The sequence below is a fragment of the Abrus precatorius genome, unplaced genomic scaffold (genome assembly GCF_003935025.1).
Source record: "Abrus precatorius isolate BTA unplaced genomic scaffold, Abrus_2018 Scaffold5, whole genome shotgun sequence".
In the NCBI taxonomy this organism is placed as follows: domain Eukaryota; kingdom Viridiplantae; phylum Streptophyta; class Magnoliopsida; order Fabales; family Fabaceae; genus Abrus; species Abrus precatorius.
Genome location: NW_020874395.1, coordinates 326061 through 345287, shown reverse-complemented (window position 1 = coordinate 345287; position 19227 = coordinate 326061). Strand labels below are relative to the sequence as shown.

Below are 19227 nucleotides of genomic sequence, written 5' to 3'. Positions count from 1 at the left end.
AATCTTAATCTGTATGTGTATCTAAACGTGACATTGTTTTCAATCAGTGAATGAGTCAACGGCCTTCTATCATCCTACGTGTGGACCATTATCAGTGCCTTACAGACATCTAGATTTTTCTTTCCTTCTTCCTCGAAATTTCTGTGGTTGAAAATTATATTGTTAAAAAAATATCATTGTTGGGCATATTTTGTTTTACACCAAAATCAATTTCACAACCTGTAATATACCTCTCAAAATAATTTTTTTTGACTAAAATTAATTTAGGCACATATAAATTTCGTTCAACAATTCAAAATTATTTCTCTTAAAATCTAAAAGTCATTTACCGCGATTTCTGAAACGGAAAACTTTTCTAGAGCTGATCATTGGCTAGACTTGATGGCTTTATATCTGCAGCACATGATTATTGCGTTGCTTCAGTGTGACAAGTACATTCTTATGATACAAAATCATAGCTTATTTAATAATTTAGTTTATTTTTTAAGCTTAAATAAGATTCTGGTCTCCAATTTGTAGAATTAAATTGGAAAAAAATAAAAAAGTAGACCAAATGGGAAAAAATCGAATTTTGGGTAGACGAAAATCTTGTTTAACCAAATAAATATTTCTTCGAGCTTCTAGATGGAACAGTAGACGCATTCCTATTCTTTGAGGAATTAAGAGCTGTGGTTGGGTGTAACATAATTCAAAAACACGGAATAGTATAAGTGCAGAGCACTTGTCCAAAAATCTAGTATACTGCGAGTTTCAAATTGTTTCAAAATTTAATTACACTTTCCTTTGGCACAACAAAAAATAATTACTCTAACATCCATGATCCATATTAAGTTATTCTGATGCTAAGTGTAATATTACCACAAAATTGTGAGTTGAAAGAATCGTGAACTTGATCAATCATCAGCACTCAATTCGAACGGCACCACTCTCAGACTTAATGAACTTGGGCTTCCTTACGACTTGTTCCAAGCACTGGATGACGTCTCCAATCTGGAAGTCACACCAATCATTGATTACTAGTCCACACTCATTTCCCTTCTTCACAGAATCCACATCCTGCTTCTCACGCTTAAGAGATGTACAGAGTCCTTCAAACACAACTTCCCCACTCCTCAGAAGCCTCATGGTTGCTGACCTGGTAACAAAACCATCAATAACCCGACAACCAGCTATTTTCACATCAGGTCCCTTGGACTTGCTCCCTTTGATTTCAAAGATGTTCAGCACTTCTGCCTCCCCAGCAACCTGGGTCTCAGAAGTTCCAGGCGCCTTCTCTATTATCAAATTGCCTATGTCCTCCAAGAGGTGGTAAATCACACGGTGCAGAATTATCTATAACCAAACCGAGTGGATATCAAAATGAAATCAAAGTTTCCTGTCCCAGAATTGATAGCATAATCACGATATAGTTAAATATGAACATAAGCTTGAAAGTTATTAGTAATACCTTGACACTCGCCCGAGTTGCTGCCTGACTAAGTGCAGTAGGTGGACTTTTGACATTGAATCCAACTATGCAAGCACCACAAGCCTGTGCTAAGTCCACATCAGATCGAGAAACAGGCCCAACACCAACATGGACAACATTCACAAAAACCTAGCAGTAAAATTACAGAATGTTTAGCAACAAATAATTAATACCAGTAAAGTAACACTGTAAAATTAACAGTTCATGACAGCCATAGCATTTTAGGTTTCACAGAGCTTACTCGAGCATGTATGCCACACCCAGTAATCACTAAAAGTCTAAAAGCATACCATTCCCAATTGTCCGAGATATATAGTGAATGATCAACTGGAACTGATTAGAAATATATTTTTCTAATACTGATTACACAAGTAAATACCTTTTTCACATGCCATTTTCATCATGGCACCGTTATAAATCTTTTAATAAATGGATTACATGATTGCATCCATATTACTACAATATCAAGTAATCAAAAATTTCTTAGTTGTAAAGAAACATTGCACCCAAAACCTTAATCAATTAGACACATGCACATATGGTTTTAATTCATAGCCCTGACACCACTGTTTACTCAAAAGCCATTTGAGTTCAAAATATGGGCGTTTGGACAGAGCACAAACCCAAGTTACCACGTGATAAATTTAGATCATTAGGATTTAGGAAAAAGAAAACAGCCAGAATTCAACTCCTAAGACCAAATCACTTGATCAAAAAGGCTCCGAGACCAAGAGGGTAAAAGGTTAAACTCTTAGGATTCATGCCCATCAATGGTTTTTTAATATATACTATCTCTGGACAAAATTGTTTTCCTCACCCTCACTTCCTGTGGGCAAGCATGCATGTGTATGCAAAAAGAGAAGTTTATTGCTATAATCTTAACATACCTGAGAACTATTTAAAGTTCTCAATGCATCAGTGACAGCTTGAACTGTTCCCTGAACATCTGCTTTTACTATTAGTGGCATTTCAACTATCTGTGGAACCTCTTCGTTATCATCTGAATTAGTTCGCTTGTCCTGTATCATCTTACTCCTAAGCCTATTCTCTTCATATTTCCTTTGCCTACCAGAACTAAGCATTCTTGCTCGCTCCTCAGAATGAACAACAATAACATCATCACCAGCCATTGGCAGTCCACGAAGCCCTTCAATCTCAACAGGCATAGCAGGTGTTGCTTGTTGGGTTAACCTTCCTGCCATATCTTTAATGGCCCTTATTCTTCCCCACTGTGAGCCCACAACCACATGTTGACCACAAACTAGAGTCCCTGCCTTCACTATAGTAGTTACCAATGGACCCCGTCCTTTGTCAAGTCTTGCTTCCACCACATATGCTTGAGCAGGCCCATCAATTCTTGCTTTAAGATCCATCATATCAGCCTGAAGTAGTAAAGCTTCCTCTAGGTTATCCAGTCCAGTTTTCTTAATTGCTGAAACTTCAACAACCTGAACATCCCCACCCATCTCCTCCAGCACCAAGCCCTCTGAAGCAAGCTGCAGTTTTACTCTTTCTGGATTAGCACCTGGTTTATCACATTTATTAATTGCAACCACAATTGGTACATTAGCTGCTTTTGCATGGGATATGGCTTCCAGTGTTTGAGGCATAACACCATCATCTGCAGCGACAACAAGCACTACTATATCTGTAACTGCTGCACCTCTTGCCCGCATTGCACTAAATGCAGCATGACCAGGAGTATCAAGAAATGTGGTTGATGCTCCTGATGGCATGACCACCACAAAGGCACCTAGATGTTGAGTTATGCCACCAGCCTCCCTGGCTGCTACTGATGTTTGACGCAAGGCATCAAGAAGAGAAGTTTTACCATGATCAACATGACCCATCACTGTTACAACTGCAGGACGTGGTACAATTTCTGTGCCTTCAGCCGAGTGTAGCCTCTTGACATTTACGCCAACTTCCTGCAGCACCACTTAACCAATTAAGTGAAAAAAATAACAACTATGCCTTTCTCCACTAAGCTCAGTCAAAAACCAATTAATCAAAATGTCTCTTTCAATAATTTCATAAGTGAAAAAAATAACAGCCAGAAACAAAATACTGAAATAGTGCATCATGTGGCAAATTCAGAGAAAAAAGGAGTGAAATGTGAAGCTTTTGAGGCCATGACCCAGAATAATGCAAACAAATAAAATTTGTAAGAATATTTTAGTATAATGCTTCAACAATGGTTTTAATTTTTGAATAAAATATTTATCAAAACCTACCTAGCAATAGTTTAGGCCTAGTTTCTTTAATTACTATCCCTCCCCCTACTTTCTATGCATGCGTCTAAAAAGGGTGGGGGGGGGGGGGTTGCACAAGAGAGCCTAACGCCAACTAATTTCAGGAAAAAACACTTCATCAAGGACCATTCAACTCTAGCAGATCCATCAAAACTTCATAATAAGGAAGGCTTGTAGATTTTATTTCAAACCACTAAAAAATTATTACAGCTAACTTTACATGCCATACATTGCAAGTGAATAATAAGTAAAATATTAGAGCTATTTAACTTACTCCTAAGTCCTAACATGTCATTTACAAATGACAAAGACTGACAAACAAGTATTGGGATCAAAAGTACTAGTTTCTAATATTCACTGGTTTAGCATCATCTGTGACTAATGAGGAAATACCATTGCGGCAAGTTCTGCAATATCCATGCCGAGAGGCTCAAACTCTGATTCAACCTTTTCACCAACATTCGTGAGGATATCCTGCAAAGAAGATACTGATCTTCCGGTGCGCTTTGCCAGTTCAACAAGGGTCATGCCTTCAAATATTTCTATGGTTTTATCAGGATTAGATTTGGTAGCTGTGACATTACGAGGGATATATGGAGCTTCAACGGGTGGCTGGTTTCTACTGTCCCTTCTCACATATTTCTCCTTCTTTGGAGTCTTCAAACCAAATGGTGCATCATTCCTTGCCCAAACTTGTGAGCTACCATGGAAGCACCTACAGAAGTAAAAAAAAAAAACACCTTACCGTTATGCCTTTTCCTTTTCAGTTAATTGACTTTTACATTCATGCAAATACTAAATCTTCAGGCAGCTCAAATTTTCAACTAATGCCACTTCTTTCTTCCAAGTACAGTCAAACAAATTTTAGCTTTGCCATACTCACCTACAGCTGAAGCCTGAAGAGGCTTAATACAAATTTGGATTATGCATACTAGGAATATTAGGATATTACTAAACACAGCACAATCTTTCATAGCCCAAAACCTCCAAGTCTAGACCCCATTTAAAACTCAACCGTTAATGCTAGTCCTGTGACTACTTATTACATAGAAAACACTTTAAAATAAAAATAACACAGATGAAAGTAAGAACATAAAAACCAGTGAGAAAGAGGTCAATCCAGCACCAACTGAGCAAAGATCAAAAAAGTGTTTCCCTACCACTCATTAATTATGTCAAATCTCAATCCAAGATCAATGAAGTAAATTTCCCCATCTCTAATCAATCTCACAGACATCACAATCTATAAAATCAGTTATCATTATAGCAAGTAATAACACCTACATATAATGGAAACACAAAAGAACAAAACCCATCTTATCACCAATGCAGTACTACTATCGATAGTTTTGATAAATTTTTAGCTCTTAAATATGCCCTCATACCACTGTGCACAATAATGTGCATATTTGGAAGTTAAACTCACTCCTAATCCTATTCACCATGCATATGACCAATGATGATGCTACCATCCTTATATCACCCAAACAGTAATGTTATCAATGGTTCCTTTTGAACTTGAAAATTTGAATAATATTTTACCGTATTGCACATTCTTTAGTCTCACTGCCATAACAAGCCTGTTCTCGAGATGAGTGGTTGACAAAATCTGCTTCATCCAGTTCAAAGAGTTTGTGAGTAACTGAGTATATAACATATAAGTGCAAGAAATACAACATTAGCAGCATAAAGCAGGTAAATTACCTAGAATGCATCTTGCCGATGCATAAACAGATTGTGAGGCAAAGCTAGATGCAAAATTTGACCCTGCCACACGCCTAAATGGTGTTGTAGTCAAAGCTCTGGTAAAATTCATATATATTCTCTGCATTCAAGTAGTAAAAAAAAAGATTATCAGCAACAGAAGGAGCTATATGACATAATAACTTTTACAGAAAAGTCCAATCACCTGCAAACTGGATAAGAGACACTAGCAACACACTCATTTAAACACACTCTTTATTATTGATTGAAAAAATTATTACGAAACACAAAAGTTACGTAGGTTCCACTCCCAATTTAATGAATCCTGCTCATGATTTCGTGATTCCTAATAAATTTCAGTCAACAATTGAAAGTATTTTAGAAAAGAGTGAGTTGCTAGCACTCCTAAATTGGATGATTATCATATTTGATGCATTTTTATTTATGAAAAGAACATATAAAATCTGCTTATAAATAGTCAACTCACCCTCTTTCCAAGCCCATGCCACGCCATTCATAACCATAAAACTGTGTAAAATTAGACAAAAAAAACAATTTAGTTACGAAATGCTAGACAGGGAAAGTAGATGGAAGTAGTTGGGATCTCATAAATGATGGATTTATTCATATGTCACCAATAACCACAAAAATCACTCCAATATTTCAGACTGTATGAGTTGAAGATATCTCGTCGTCTCTCAAACTCCAGCCACCAAGGAGTTTATGAATTTTATGATGATTATCAGAGAAGACGAAACACAAAGCAACAACAACAATAATATCAATACAAAGAGGACCAAAAGCCAACACACATTATAGATTTTTCACATAACTGAAATTTCAGAGTTTCTAAATGTGACTTGGGAAATCAAGAATTTGATGAGCGCATCAGTGGAAATCAAAATCACTACTAAACTTTTAAAATGACAGCTACAGCTGAAACAGACAGCAGTCAAATTGCATTTAGTAAATTTAACTAATAAAAAAAAACTTCCGACTAAATGTTGTAATTTAACATATTCTAGTACCCTTTGCAATACCTCAGTCATTGGACAACACAACATAAGCATAAGAAATGCAAGGGAAGCCAATATGTTTATCAGTTGTAAATTGTAGGAGGCAAACTCACTCATTCATAAAGAAGCTGCAGCTAGGGTGAGAGCTTAACAGCAATACGAGAAATAGAAAACTAGGAGTAACAAGAGGGCGACTAGAATAATTTTGAATTGTAATGGATCAACCGAAATTGAAGTATTGATCGATAAAAAAAATCGATTTAAAAAAGAGAGAGAAAAAACATCCTTTAGTGATCTAATGAATGGATTCACAGATATCTAATCCACCATTCACCAACTAAACAATTTTACATGAGGAATATTCAATGCACCCAACCAATGTTGTCAAGATCGGGATCTTACCTAGGATCGGAGGAGAGGTAAAAAATCGTAAATCATGGGAAATTTATATTAGAAGGTATATTTATAACAAGACAAAAATTTCTCTCTACTGCCAAATGCGAAACAAAACTGAAAGAGAGAGAATACCCACACAGAAACACCAAAACAGAAAAGGCAAACAGCAGAAGCATGCCCAGAGAGTGTAGACTACCCACGCAGAGACACCAATGATGGCACGGTTAAATATAAAGAGAATGGAATGATGGGTGTTAAGGAAGAGAGGCAAAATCGAAGGATGGGTGTAGCGTCGTGAAAGAGAAACAAAATGGCAAGATGGCTGTCGCAGAGAGAAAATTGAAGGATGGCTGTCGCAGATAGAAAATTGGTCGCGCGCGCATGAGAAGAGGAGAAAGATTGGGGAAAAAGATAGATTTTTTTCAAATCAGGTCAAAAAAACCCGATCCAGAAACCCAAACCCCCGGAAGCCCAACCCGCAAAGCCCAACCAGAACTGACCCAAAAAAAGATCGAGATTTCCTCCGATCTTTCACATATGCGATCCAAGCCCGATCAAGATCGTCCATGCGGTTTAAGATCGTAAAATCGTACGATCACGCGATTTAAATCGCGATTTTAACAACATTGCACCCAACCCTTACCAATAATATTAGTTCAGCATTTTTAACGTGTGCAACATTGCACATTATAAGAAATTAACAAATAATAAGTTTCCATTAGAAATTGTAACGTTTAATATAATGAAACCATAAGTCAAAAAAGGAGGGAGGAAACCAGTATTTAAAGCATAGGGTACACGATTAATGACAAATTTCAATGAGACAAGCCTAGTTCGTTGCAAATAAAGGTGTAAATTACAGTCAGTTATTTAAACGTCATTTTGAAGGTAATTATTATAAAATTTAATGTTTATAATATTAATAAGTTGATAATGTAAAAAAATATACATTATTTTTGGATGCTTTGTTGATAAAGGAGGAAAACATCTGTTTATGTTAATAATGAATTTAGGAAATTTACTTTCTAATTGGAGTTGAGGAATTCAAGAGGGAAGAACTCTAGGTTGACTAGTGAACGTGGATGGACTAGTTGAGTTTAATTATAGGACAACTTGATGTTTTGTGGCTCTTGCAGGGTCGTTTGTATTCTTTCCTCTTCTGCAAAATAGGTATGCTAGCTTGTTGTGCTAAAGAAGATATACTAATATGAACTCAATCCTATTTAGTTTTTCCCTCAATGAATGAAGAATATTTAGTTTGTTAATTTTCAATCAGATTAGTTGGATGAAATAGGGGTATAACAGGTTCAAATGGAATGAGAACATTTTAAAAATTGAGGTAAAGTTGAAGAAGGCCAGCTAACCTTGTTCAATTTGAGTAAATTCTTGAGTTGAGATAATAAGTAACTTCACAGTTCAAACCCTGCAATATTTTGAAAGAAAAAGGAAATAAGAGGGTGAGAAATTAAACACAATCAAATACAAGGGATGATTACAAGCATTAAAATTTGACAAATTTACAATTCTGGAAGGAACTTGTTAATTTATTTTTGGCTAAACTTTGGTTTTAAAACAATTAGCAACAACAAAACATGGTACGACCCCAATTCTTCATTCTCCCTTAAATTCAATTTTCCCTTTCATGTGTTAAAATTGAACTTCAGCTAGCCGACACTAGTGTTTCTCATTCTTGGCATGCTTGTTTTTAATATATTGCATAGAATATAATCTTGAATAGTAATATCTACATTAAATTTTAAAGTTATATGTTAATTAAGTGTTCTTCTGCAATTAATTTTAACTATCCACAAAACTATAGCTAAAAGAACAATTTAACCTACTATAATGAACAAAAAGTAAAGACATAGAAAAATATGACATATTCATGAGATCGAGGCCGTACTCATGCACTCTTTTACCACAGTATTAAAACACACCTTTTTCACAATAACATTGAAGAGTATATTTTGAGAGAAATAAGAAGAATCATAATTACACAAGTGTGTATTATGCTTGTGATGTGAGCAACCTTTTCATAGAATATGCCAAATGTCAGTAAAGTGACATTTTGAACATTGCAAGATTCATTTATTTGGATTTTAGGGTGCATACAAATAGTATGAAATGCCTAAGAGTCCAAAAAAGTAAAGTGAAATTCTTCAGAACCCATTGCTTAACTTGCTACACAGCAGAAGTCAGTAAAAAAAGGAATGAACAGGACATGACACTCGTACAAAATCTCCAATTACATTTGTTCCAGGTCACAGAAGAACCATTGAAAGAAACAAGCAGTGGTTTGTAAAACATATCAAAAGAATCTCAATAACACTGGGGGAGGGGGGCAGGCATTATACTTATCTTTATTTGAGGAATTCTCGTTGCCAAAAACAAGCCCAATAACTACCTGCACAATATTTGATTAATCAAGCAATTACTTAATTTATTCATAAACAATAATAAATCACGATAGTCTCGAGTAGCTCTCTACTAAATGAATGCACTGAAACTAAGATAATTAACTCGAACTAAAAAATCTACTAAATTAATTTCAAAATTATACCTTGGAACCAGACATAAAATCCATTTCATAGGCCACATAGTACCTTATAATTCCTGAAACCAAAAAAAGAAAAACCAACCAAATCTGATTCAATTCACAATGACCATAATCGAAATACAACTCCATCATTGAAGATTTTATCGGAATTCAGAACCCTAAAAAAGAAGAATAAGTACCGGATGTTGACGTGTCAGTGTCTTCAACGTAAAATCAAATGATTTATTTTTTGCATCAATATCCGCAGACACTTCACGCAGATACAGTAAGTGGCAATTTAGATTTCAGATTGGGCTACTTTTGGAAAATAAGCCCTTGGTTGAAACAATATATAGGCTTTTCCATGCTACAACTACTATACAAGTACAAGACAATCTTTTGGACTGCTCATAATTTAGGCCCTATAGTTGAAACGAAGACTCTGATTATTTCTCCTATTAAAAAAAAAGCACCATCTTTGATTGAGTCATGCCTATCTATTTATCTATATTTATATACAAAACTAAAAAATTTTTCTAAAATCATTTCATAGCATTTTTTCAAAATTTATAATTTTTAAAATAAATTAATTTAATTGTTTTATTTAATGTTATGTCATTAAATAAATAAATTAAATTATTTCTATAAACTTAGGCAGAGCAAATAAAAATATGAAAGGAATAAAAACTCAAGCAGATGAATTAAATTTAGTATATTATTACAAAATCTAAGTTAGAAAAGTAAAAGAAACTCTTAAGAGGATAGATAATGATAAAGTAGTCATACCTATTTAAAAAGTTTTTAAAAAATTAATGATAAAAAATATTTCAAAGAATTTGACTTATAGAACTCAATTACAATTTTTTTTAAAGTGTGCGAATCAAATTTAAAATAAAAGACACGTATAAGCACCAAATTCATGTTTTAACCTAAAATTTATTTGTAAAAAAAAATATTTTAAAAATTTAATTCTAAAAAAGCAATTTATAAATTATTTTCAATATTACTCTATCCCTTACATAAAACTGCTACCTCCTTTCACTTTATCTCTTATTTTATATTTCTCATATAAATACTCAATTAATATTAAATAAAATAAGCATTATTTAATTAAATAGTTGATAATAAATAAATTAGATAAATAATACTTAATATTAATACAATATCAATAAAATATTACATATCATTTAATCATTTAACACGTTAATTAAATATACAATGAATTTTATCAAATAACTATGATTCAATCAAATAGTTATAAATTACTAATGTTTTAACTATTTAAAAAAAAATTGTTTGTGTTTAACAATGTGGCTTTAAAAGATCTAAATGCTTGAGGTTGACAAAAAGGCATGCTTATTATTGCTCGTTGATCCATTTAGCAAGACTAACTTGTGATGTGATTAACGAGTGTGACTTAATACAAATTGTTCAATCGTTATATGGGTACGTACATTAGAAATAAATAAACTACACTTCTCTTTCAATTCTAATTGATTAAATTCAATTCATTCACTATAATAAAAATGTCATAGGAACAACTTTCTTTTGCATATGGTTACTGTCTGAGGCTTCAAACTCCACCAGGAACATGCCATGTCAATGACTAGTAAGTAGGCCAGTAATAACTTAAGAAGTTGTGTAACATTATAGTGAGAGGAAGCACCATGTATTAGGCTTCATTTCATGCTTTCAATTGAACCAATTATTTGTTCAAACTGTGACAAAAAAAAAAACCACAATGTATTGTGATCTTGCTGTTACTGGGCTAGTCACTATCCCAAGCCTCATCTGTTTCTTTCACTGTTCTCTTCTTATGGGTATCACTTTTGACCACATCTCTATTTTGACTTGAAGGGTAGTCCCCATCATTTCTAGTATCTCTCCTATCGTTATCTCTTGATTCTCTGGAGTACTTCTCAGCATCTGAAGGCCAAAGCCAGTTTTCTGAACCACTGAATGCATCTATGGATTCAGAATCAATTTTGCCAACTACTTCTTGCTTACTTCTCACACTTTTTGGTGTATCAAAACTACTATGATATTGAGCAGAGTCATCAACCTTACCCTCATGATCCCTCACACCATTCATTTTGCCTCTCTTTGTTTGATATGTGTACTCGTCATCACTGCTGCTGCTCTTGTAGTTATCACTGAACTTTCGCATATGTCCTGAGTCATTCTCTTCTTCATCAGATTCCCACATTGCATTTTCAACATCACTAAACATACCTTCTGATTCAGAATCTTCTATGGCCATATTCTTCCTATATTTCGCTCCAGCATGTCTATTTGAACTTTCATTATCTCTAGCTCTACCCACACCAATATTATTCTTCAGCTTCTTTCCTCCCCTTCTACTTTCTTTGAACCTGCCTCTGGCTTCATTAGATCCATCAGAATCACTGTCAGGATCACTAGCATCTACGTTGTTACTGGAATGCCACTCATCATTGTCAGAATGAGCATTCTCTTCATCATCACTATCAATAGACCGCTGTTTAGGATGTGTAGTCTGCCGAAACCTTAAGCCTCTAGTCTCACCATCATAATCACCATTTCTAGAAGCATCTGATCTTCTATATCTTCCACCAAATTCTTCTCTGTTCCAGTATCTAATTCTGCCAAACTCTTCTTTTTCTTTTGCCTCTTCAGCTTCATATTCTTTATCTGCTGCATCCTCTATCTCAGCAATGAATTGGTCTAACTCTTCCTGATCACTATCAACAGGTGGTTTTGATTCTTCCAAACCTTCAGTAGATTCTATTATTGATTGCTTGCCTTCACGGAATACATAAGGACTTCCCTCTTTCTTGTCAATGGCATTAAAGAATGTGGAAGCGACTCTCTGAATGCTGGCCATGGCAGCTGGATCTTCAGAATTTACTCCCATTCGTCGAAGCTGCTGTTCTATTTTCTTTATGTTTAACTTCTGAGATTCAAGAGCTTGCTCAAATCTGGCCTTGAATAAAGCCTGCATACAACAATAGGAACAAATATATTACCTCCAACAGTATCAAGTTCTTTGTATAGTAGGTACATAACTAGGGAACAAATTGATGATTTTTTCAAAAGAGCTAGCAGATTTGAGCAGTTAAGCCTAAAATAGCTATTTTTTCACAGGTCATCATCATGTATGCATAATCAATAAAACCAAAGTATTTTATTTTTGTTACGCCATTAACTGTCCTGAACTTGTTTGAGTTTCACATGATATCAAAAGCAACGTTTCTTTCTCCCTTAGATTCTTTTGGGGAGTTAAGTAATAAAGGTTGGGCAATTGGCTGGGGTGGATAAGGGGGAGTAATCTTACCAATACAGATATAATAAACAGCCACATTTTATTACTTTTCCATGATAATGAACCATATTGGCACCCAGATATCACAGTTCATGATTCTGGAGTTAACCCTTCGACACCTAACCACTACAGGCAAAGAATTGCCTCTGTTTAGAGACAGGCAGAAAATGGTACACTCAAATAAGGATATAACAACACAAGCCTACCTTCCTCTTTGTAAGGGTGTTAATAGGTATCAAATTTTTGGGTTGGCGATAGTTTCTACCACGGAACATAATGATTGTTTTCACATTATGCACATTTATCACAATCCCACCACTCAATCTTGCAAGCATTGCAGCCATTTCTTTTATTTTTTCCTTAGGAAAGTTGTCACAACAAACTTGCACAGTCTCGTGAAACTTCCAATGGAGATGCATATTTTGCACAACTCCTCCAAAGACTCCACGAACTCCAACTGGAACATAGTTCTTATTCCTGAATCCTATTTTTTTATACGCTTGAAGCTGTTCAGGTGTAAAGAGCTCTGGATCATGCCGAGGAGCAGGTAGCTCTGGTAGCTCATACTTCTTGAGTTTTTGTAGAAGCAATGCCACCTTCTTTTTAGCCTGCAAGTGTTGAAAGGTAGGCAATTAAGATATAATTAAATGTTCACATAAAGGGCAGTTGGGCACTACAAAAAAACTAAGTAAAAACTCTATTAGGTACTACAAATGTGCAAACTGTTATCACGATTTGGAATTTTGTGCCATTACATGTATTTGCTACTAACAAAACAACTAAGGTCAAAGAATTAACTAAAACGAAGCAATTTATAGCTAATAGGGAAAAATCATCTATTATCAACCAAACTTCCTTGAGGTATCCCAGTTCCATAATTTTCACACAGATATATGTCATAAGCAATAATGAGCTTGCCCCATTTTACACAGAAATTTAAACTCACGCATCTATGTTATAAACTGATTATGAAAAAAATGGTACTCTAGGAGCATTTACTCGTTTCATTAAAATCACAACATCTAACATGTTTGGTCACTTTTCCAGTTATTTTAATTTTATTTTGGAGGTAAAAAAGAGAGAAATTGACAAATTAAGAGCAATAACAACTTAAAAAGAGCAGGTATACTGGGAATATGAAAAATTCCCTTCACTTTCACATAGAAGCAACATACAAGCATAATTTCTTCTGGGAAATAAAAGAATAGTGTTTAGTACAGTTTTAGACATTTGAAATTAGAATAAATGATTGATGAGGACATCTATACACAGATTTACAAACAACATCATAAATTTGAATGCACATCTTAGACACGTATCACAGCTCAAAACAATAGATAAACTGAAAACATGGATTACAAAACAACTGCCAACATACTCTTTTGAGATTGTAAATGAGTCTCTCCTCCTCAGTCATAAGTTTCTTCTTCAGCTTTTTGGCCCTCCGAATCTCCCTCATAGTCTTACCAGACTCTTTCTGCATTCTCCTTTCCACCTTGCTGCGCATACTCCTTCCTTTCGAAGTTGACATAGCCCGTGATGATGATCCATTCAAAAAATTCAACGGCTTAACATAACAACACACACCAACTTTAAGAATTTTGCTGTGCTCTGCTGTATGTCCTAAAGGTACAACATTTCTGAGCACAAACAAATCACAATCAACTCCTTTTCTTCAAAAGAAGAAAAAACACACAGTGATTGCTGATAAAATTAGATCAGTATGTATACCAAAAGAAATTAGAAAATAAATAAATAAAAGAATTGTTTTTGTGCTTAATCAAAATAAATAAAGTTGACACTGATAGGATTAAAAAGAAAAGACAACGGAAAGAATCAGGTAGAGAAATGAGGGTGAATTATGAAAAGGTATAAACTTTAAGGTGAAAGAGTAAAAGGGGTTTTAGAATTAGTGTTGTAAATGGAGAGAAAGAGGATAAACGCATACTTGGATTGAAGTTGAAGTAGAGAAGAAAGGGACTTGAAGCAATATCTCTGCAGATTTCTGGCACCAAACATTGTTGCTTCGCTCACCAATTCCCACTTCTCATTCTGGTTTCTGAGATGAGTCACTTCGGCAAGGGCAAACAAAAACAGGGTTTTAGAGACTTTGGATATTTCCCAAACGCGCCCTACTTTTTTCTATTTTGTGTTTTTCTTTTTCAGTGTATTTTTCTCCCTTTTTAGATAAATCACATGAAAATGACAAGGCTAATTTGCATATTAAATTGTTATTTAGATTTAAAAAAATAATATCGTATGTAATTGTTTATATTTTTTTTATAAACATTACTGACAAAATACATACTAAAATTTAAATGGACGACAAAATATTACCTTATTTGAATGTTCATATGATATTTTTCTTTAATATTAAAGTACACTAGGGTCGTTTGTATTCTTTCCTCTTCTGCAAAAATAGGTATGCTAGCTTGTTGTGCTAAAGAAGATATACTAATATGAACTCAATCCTGTTTAGTTTTTCCCTCAATGAATGAAGAATATTTAGTTTGTTAATTTTCAATCAGATTAGTTGAATGAGATAGGGGTATAAAGGTTCAAATGGAATGAGAACATTTTAAAAATTGAGGTAAAGTTGAAGAAGGCCAGCTAACCTTGTTCAATTTGAGTAAATTCTTGAGTTGAGATAATAAGTAACTTCACAGTTCAAACCCTGCAATATTTTGAAAGAAAAAGGAAATAAGAGGGTGAGAAATTAAACACAATCAAATACAAGGGATGATTACAAGCATTAAAATTTGACAAATTTACAATTCTGGAAGGAACTTGTTAATTTATTTTTGGCTAAACTTTGGTTTTAAAAAATTAGCGACAACAAAACATGGTACGACCCCAATTTTTCATTCTCCCTTAAATTCAATTTTCCCTTTCATGTGTTAAAATTGAACTTCAGCTAGCCGACACTAGTGTTTCTCATTCTTAGCATGCTTGTTTTTAATATATTGCATAGAATATAATCTTGAATAGTAATATCTACATTAAATTTTAAAGTTATATGTTAATTAAGTGTTCTTCTGCAATTAATTTTAACTATCCACAAAACTATAACTAAAAGAACAATTTAACCCAAGGTAGTCAAAATCGCGTGTTGGATTGTAGAATCGTACGATTCTACGATCTCCATCCATGCTTCCGTGCTAAGTCGGTGCTGGGAACGTGAATTGGTTGAAGCGATGGGATCGTACGTACTGGGTCGTAAACTCGTTAAAGACGTGCTATTCCAACGCACAGAGGAGAAGGCTGTTTGGGCCAACGACCCGCGACCCGACCCGACATCGTCTAAGCTTTTGGAACCCTAAAATTCCATAACTCGTCACTACGCTTCTTCCTTTCTTCTCTGCGAGGCTTTGACGACTACGATTGGTTCCAACAACTGCAATTCGGCTCCGGCAACTGCGTCTCTGTTGTGCGATGGCCACTGCGACTGTGAGGCTACTGCGACTGTGACTGTGAGGCTTCGACGAGTGTGATTAGGTTCCGACGACAATAATTCATTCAGCTCCAGCAACTGGGCTTAGCTTCGGTGACTGGATTGTTTCTGATTTGGTTTGGGATTTTCTGCTTCATGTGCTCTGTTTTTTTCTTCATTATCTTGGCTGCTGCGTGTGATTGGGATTTTGTTCATTTTTTTGCTTCTGTTCTCTATTTTCTGTGCTACTGCTGTCTGCTACCATTAGATAAAATGGCTTCAAGTAATAGTCAAGCTCTTTCTCCTAAGTCATTACCAAAGAATGCACCGGGAAACAAAAGTGATGTAGCATGGCAAGATGGGATTGCAATTGAAGGTACAAGAAAAATTCAATGCAAATATTGTCAAAAAATTGTAAGTGGAGGTGCTTATCGATTGAAGCATCACTTGGCTCAAACAGTCAAAGATGTTGGAGCATGCAAATCTGTTCCGGATGAGGTCAAAAATCAAATGTGGAATTTACTTGTAAGCATGCAAGAAAATTTGAATAAAAAATCAAATTCTTTTGCTAAGAGAGAGACTTTAGATACAAGTGATGGAAGCAAAAGAAAATCAAGTGAGAATGAGGTCACTGGAGGAGGAAATATTTTTAGGAGAAGGACCACTCAAGCAACAATCAACAACATATTCAACAAAACTAGAAGAGAGGAGGCTTGTCAAGCTATTGGAAGGTTTTTTTTATAATAATGCCATATCATTCAATGTGGCAAGAAGTGATGAATTTTCTGTTATGTGTAATTTAATTGCTAGCCATGGTCCTGGATTTAAACCACCAAGCTATCATGAAATTAGAGTAAAGTACTTGAAAAAGGAAATAGAGTTAACAAAGGAGATATTAGAAGAACATAAAGCTGAATGGAATTCTGTTGGATGCACATTAATGACTGATGGGTGGACTGATAAAAGGAGGAGAATAATATTAAACTTCTTGGTGAATAGTCCTAAAGGAATTATTTTTTTGAAGTCTATTGATGCATCTCATATAGAAAAAATAGCTGATAAAATATTTAAAATGATTGATGATGATGTTGAAGAAATTGGTGAGAAAAATATAGTCCAAGTTGTGACTGATAATGCAGCAAATTATAAGGCTGCAAGGGAGATGTTGATGCAAAAAAGAAAACACTTGTATTGGACCCCTTGTGTAGCACATTGTATTGATTTGATGTTTGAGGACTTTTAGAAGAAGATACAGATTCATGAAGAGACAATTCCAAAAGGTAGAAAAATTACAACCTACATCTATTCAAGGACAGGTCTTATTTCTCTACTGCAACATTTCACCAAAGGCAAAGATTTGATAAGGCCAGGAATTACTCGTTTTGCTACATCTTATTTGACTCTAAGGTGCCTACAAGAAAATAGAGCTGCTTTGATAAGAATGTTCACATCCAATGAATGAAAATCCTCTAAGTTTGCAAAGGATGGGAGAGTTATAGAAGAATTGATTTTGGATAAAGAGTTTTGGAAGAATATAATCACTTGTTTGAAGGCAGCATTTCCTCTTATCAAAGTTCTTCGAATGGTTGATTCAGATGAGGAAACTATGGGCTTTATTTATGAAGCAATGGATCAAGCTAAAGAGAATATTCAAATTGCTTTCAATGGTGTTAAGAAAAGGTAACTAATTATAATTACTATCAAATTAAATTAGTCTTTATTTTGTGATCTATGTTGTATTGTATATTGAATCTTTGTTGTTTACTCTTTATCAGTTATGTACCTATATGGAATATCATAGATGAAAGATGGGATAAATAGCTCCATAGGCCTTTGCATGCTGCAGGCTATTTTCTTAATCCTAAGATGCACTATAGTCCTAAATTTAAGGATGATCTTGAAGTTAAGCGCGGACTATATGATTGTTTGACAAGGATGGTCTCTGATCAAGATGAACAATGTAAAATTGATTGTCAACTTGATTCATTTAGAAAGCGAGCTGGTAATTTTGGTAGTCACTTGGCTACAAATACTATTGATATGCGACTGCCAACTGATTGATGGATGTCTTATGGAGATGAACATCCTGAGCTTCAAAGATTTGCTATTCTAATACTAAGCTTGACATGCAGTTCTTCTGGATGTGAACGTAACTGGAGTGCCTTTGAGATGGTAAGTAGAATTTCTTTTTTCTAAAATTATGTACTAGGCTAGCCAACTATTTTTTTGTATCTTAAATTATAATTTAATATATTATTATTTGATGGGTGCATACTAAAAGAAGAAACCGTTTGAAGCAAAATACAATGAATGATGTGGTATTTGTTATGGCAAATTCAAAATTGGCCAAGAAGAAGACAACTAAGAGAGTGAAGGATCTACACATAAATGTAGATGATATTCCATCTGACAATGAGTGGATAGTGGAAAATAATGATAGAGGAAATCATGAAGATTTGGGCTAAGAAGACAATTTGGAAGATGAGGACATTGAGGTTGATACTCTTAATGAAGATGAGAACTTGGATTTAGATCAAGGTTCAAATCAAGATGTTGGTGATGTTCCTAATATAGGCAATTTAGATGATGAAGGAGATGATGGACCAAATGAAGAAGATGGGCCAAATGAAGATGATGAAGGAGATGACGATTTTTTTATTATCAAAATATTTTAGATATGATAAAATAGATATTTAAAGTTTGAATATTGATTTTGTATTTGGTTTGGAACTTTGGAATATGTTTATGTTGGACATGTTTTTAATATTCATCTTTTAAAATACTATGGTTTGAATTGATGTTTTTATTTTCTTCCTATTTATACTATTTTATATGTATATATACAATTTTGTAAGATCTTACGTTCCGTGTTACGATTCTACGAGTTACGATCCTGAACCCCCTCTCCGATCTACGTAAAATCTCGATTTTGACTACCATGATTTAACCTACTATAATGAACAAAGAGTAAAGACATAGGAAAATATGACATATTCATGAGATTGAGGCCGTACTCATGCACTCTTTCACCACAGTGTTAAAACACATCTTTTTCACAATAACATTGAAGAGTATATTTTGAGAGAAATAAGAAGAATCATAATTACACAAGTGTGTATTATGC

At 34.5% G+C, this 19227-nt stretch overlaps 2 protein-coding genes and 1 pseudogene across 8 annotated transcripts; 1 reads left to right on the top strand and 2 right to left on the bottom strand.

The window, feature by feature from the left end:
* Positions 1-653: 653 nt before the first annotated feature.
* On the bottom strand, positions 654-7216 carry LOC113866963 (translation initiation factor IF-2). 5 transcript variants are annotated; one of them, XM_027501801.1, is made up of 8 exons: positions 6973-7216; positions 5912-5952; positions 5425-5545; positions 5263-5329; positions 4114-4435; positions 2356-3396; positions 1448-1597; positions 654-1332 (listed from the first exon to the last, which is right to left on the bottom strand). In XM_027501801.1, exons 2-8 carry the CDS (start codon positions 5936-5938, stop codon positions 901-903), a joined length of 2160 nt encoding a protein of 719 aa, XP_027357602.1. In that variant the 5' UTR covers positions 5939-5952; positions 6973-7216; the 3' UTR covers positions 654-900. The 5 variants fall into 5 exon arrangements, with proteins under 5 accessions (XP_027357602.1, XP_027357604.1, XP_027357601.1 ...); XM_027501803.1 differs by having other exon boundaries at positions 670-1332; positions 6465-7215; XM_027501800.1 differs by having other exon boundaries at positions 670-1332; positions 6554-7215.
* A 3538-nt stretch (positions 7217-10754) lies between these two features.
* On the bottom strand, positions 10755-14783 carry LOC113867729 (uncharacterized CRM domain-containing protein At3g25440, chloroplastic). Of its 3 annotated transcripts, none has more exons than XM_027503174.1 (4): positions 14622-14783; positions 14052-14313; positions 12880-13281; positions 10755-12346 (listed from the first exon to the last, which is right to left on the bottom strand). In XM_027503174.1, exons 1-4 carry the CDS (start codon positions 14690-14692, stop codon positions 11141-11143), a joined length of 1941 nt encoding a protein of 646 aa, XP_027358975.1. In that variant the 5' UTR covers positions 14693-14783; the 3' UTR covers positions 10755-11140. The 3 variants fall into 3 exon arrangements, with proteins under 3 accessions (XP_027358975.1, XP_027358977.1, XP_027358976.1); XM_027503176.1 differs by having other exon boundaries at positions 10858-12346; positions 14052-14188; positions 14622-14749; XM_027503175.1 differs by having other exon boundaries at positions 10858-12346; positions 14052-14296; positions 14622-14662.
* Positions 14784-16376: 1593 nt separating this feature from the next.
* Positions 16377-18568, top strand: LOC113867561 (annotated as a pseudogene).
* The last annotated feature ends 659 nt before the right edge of the window (positions 18569-19227 follow it).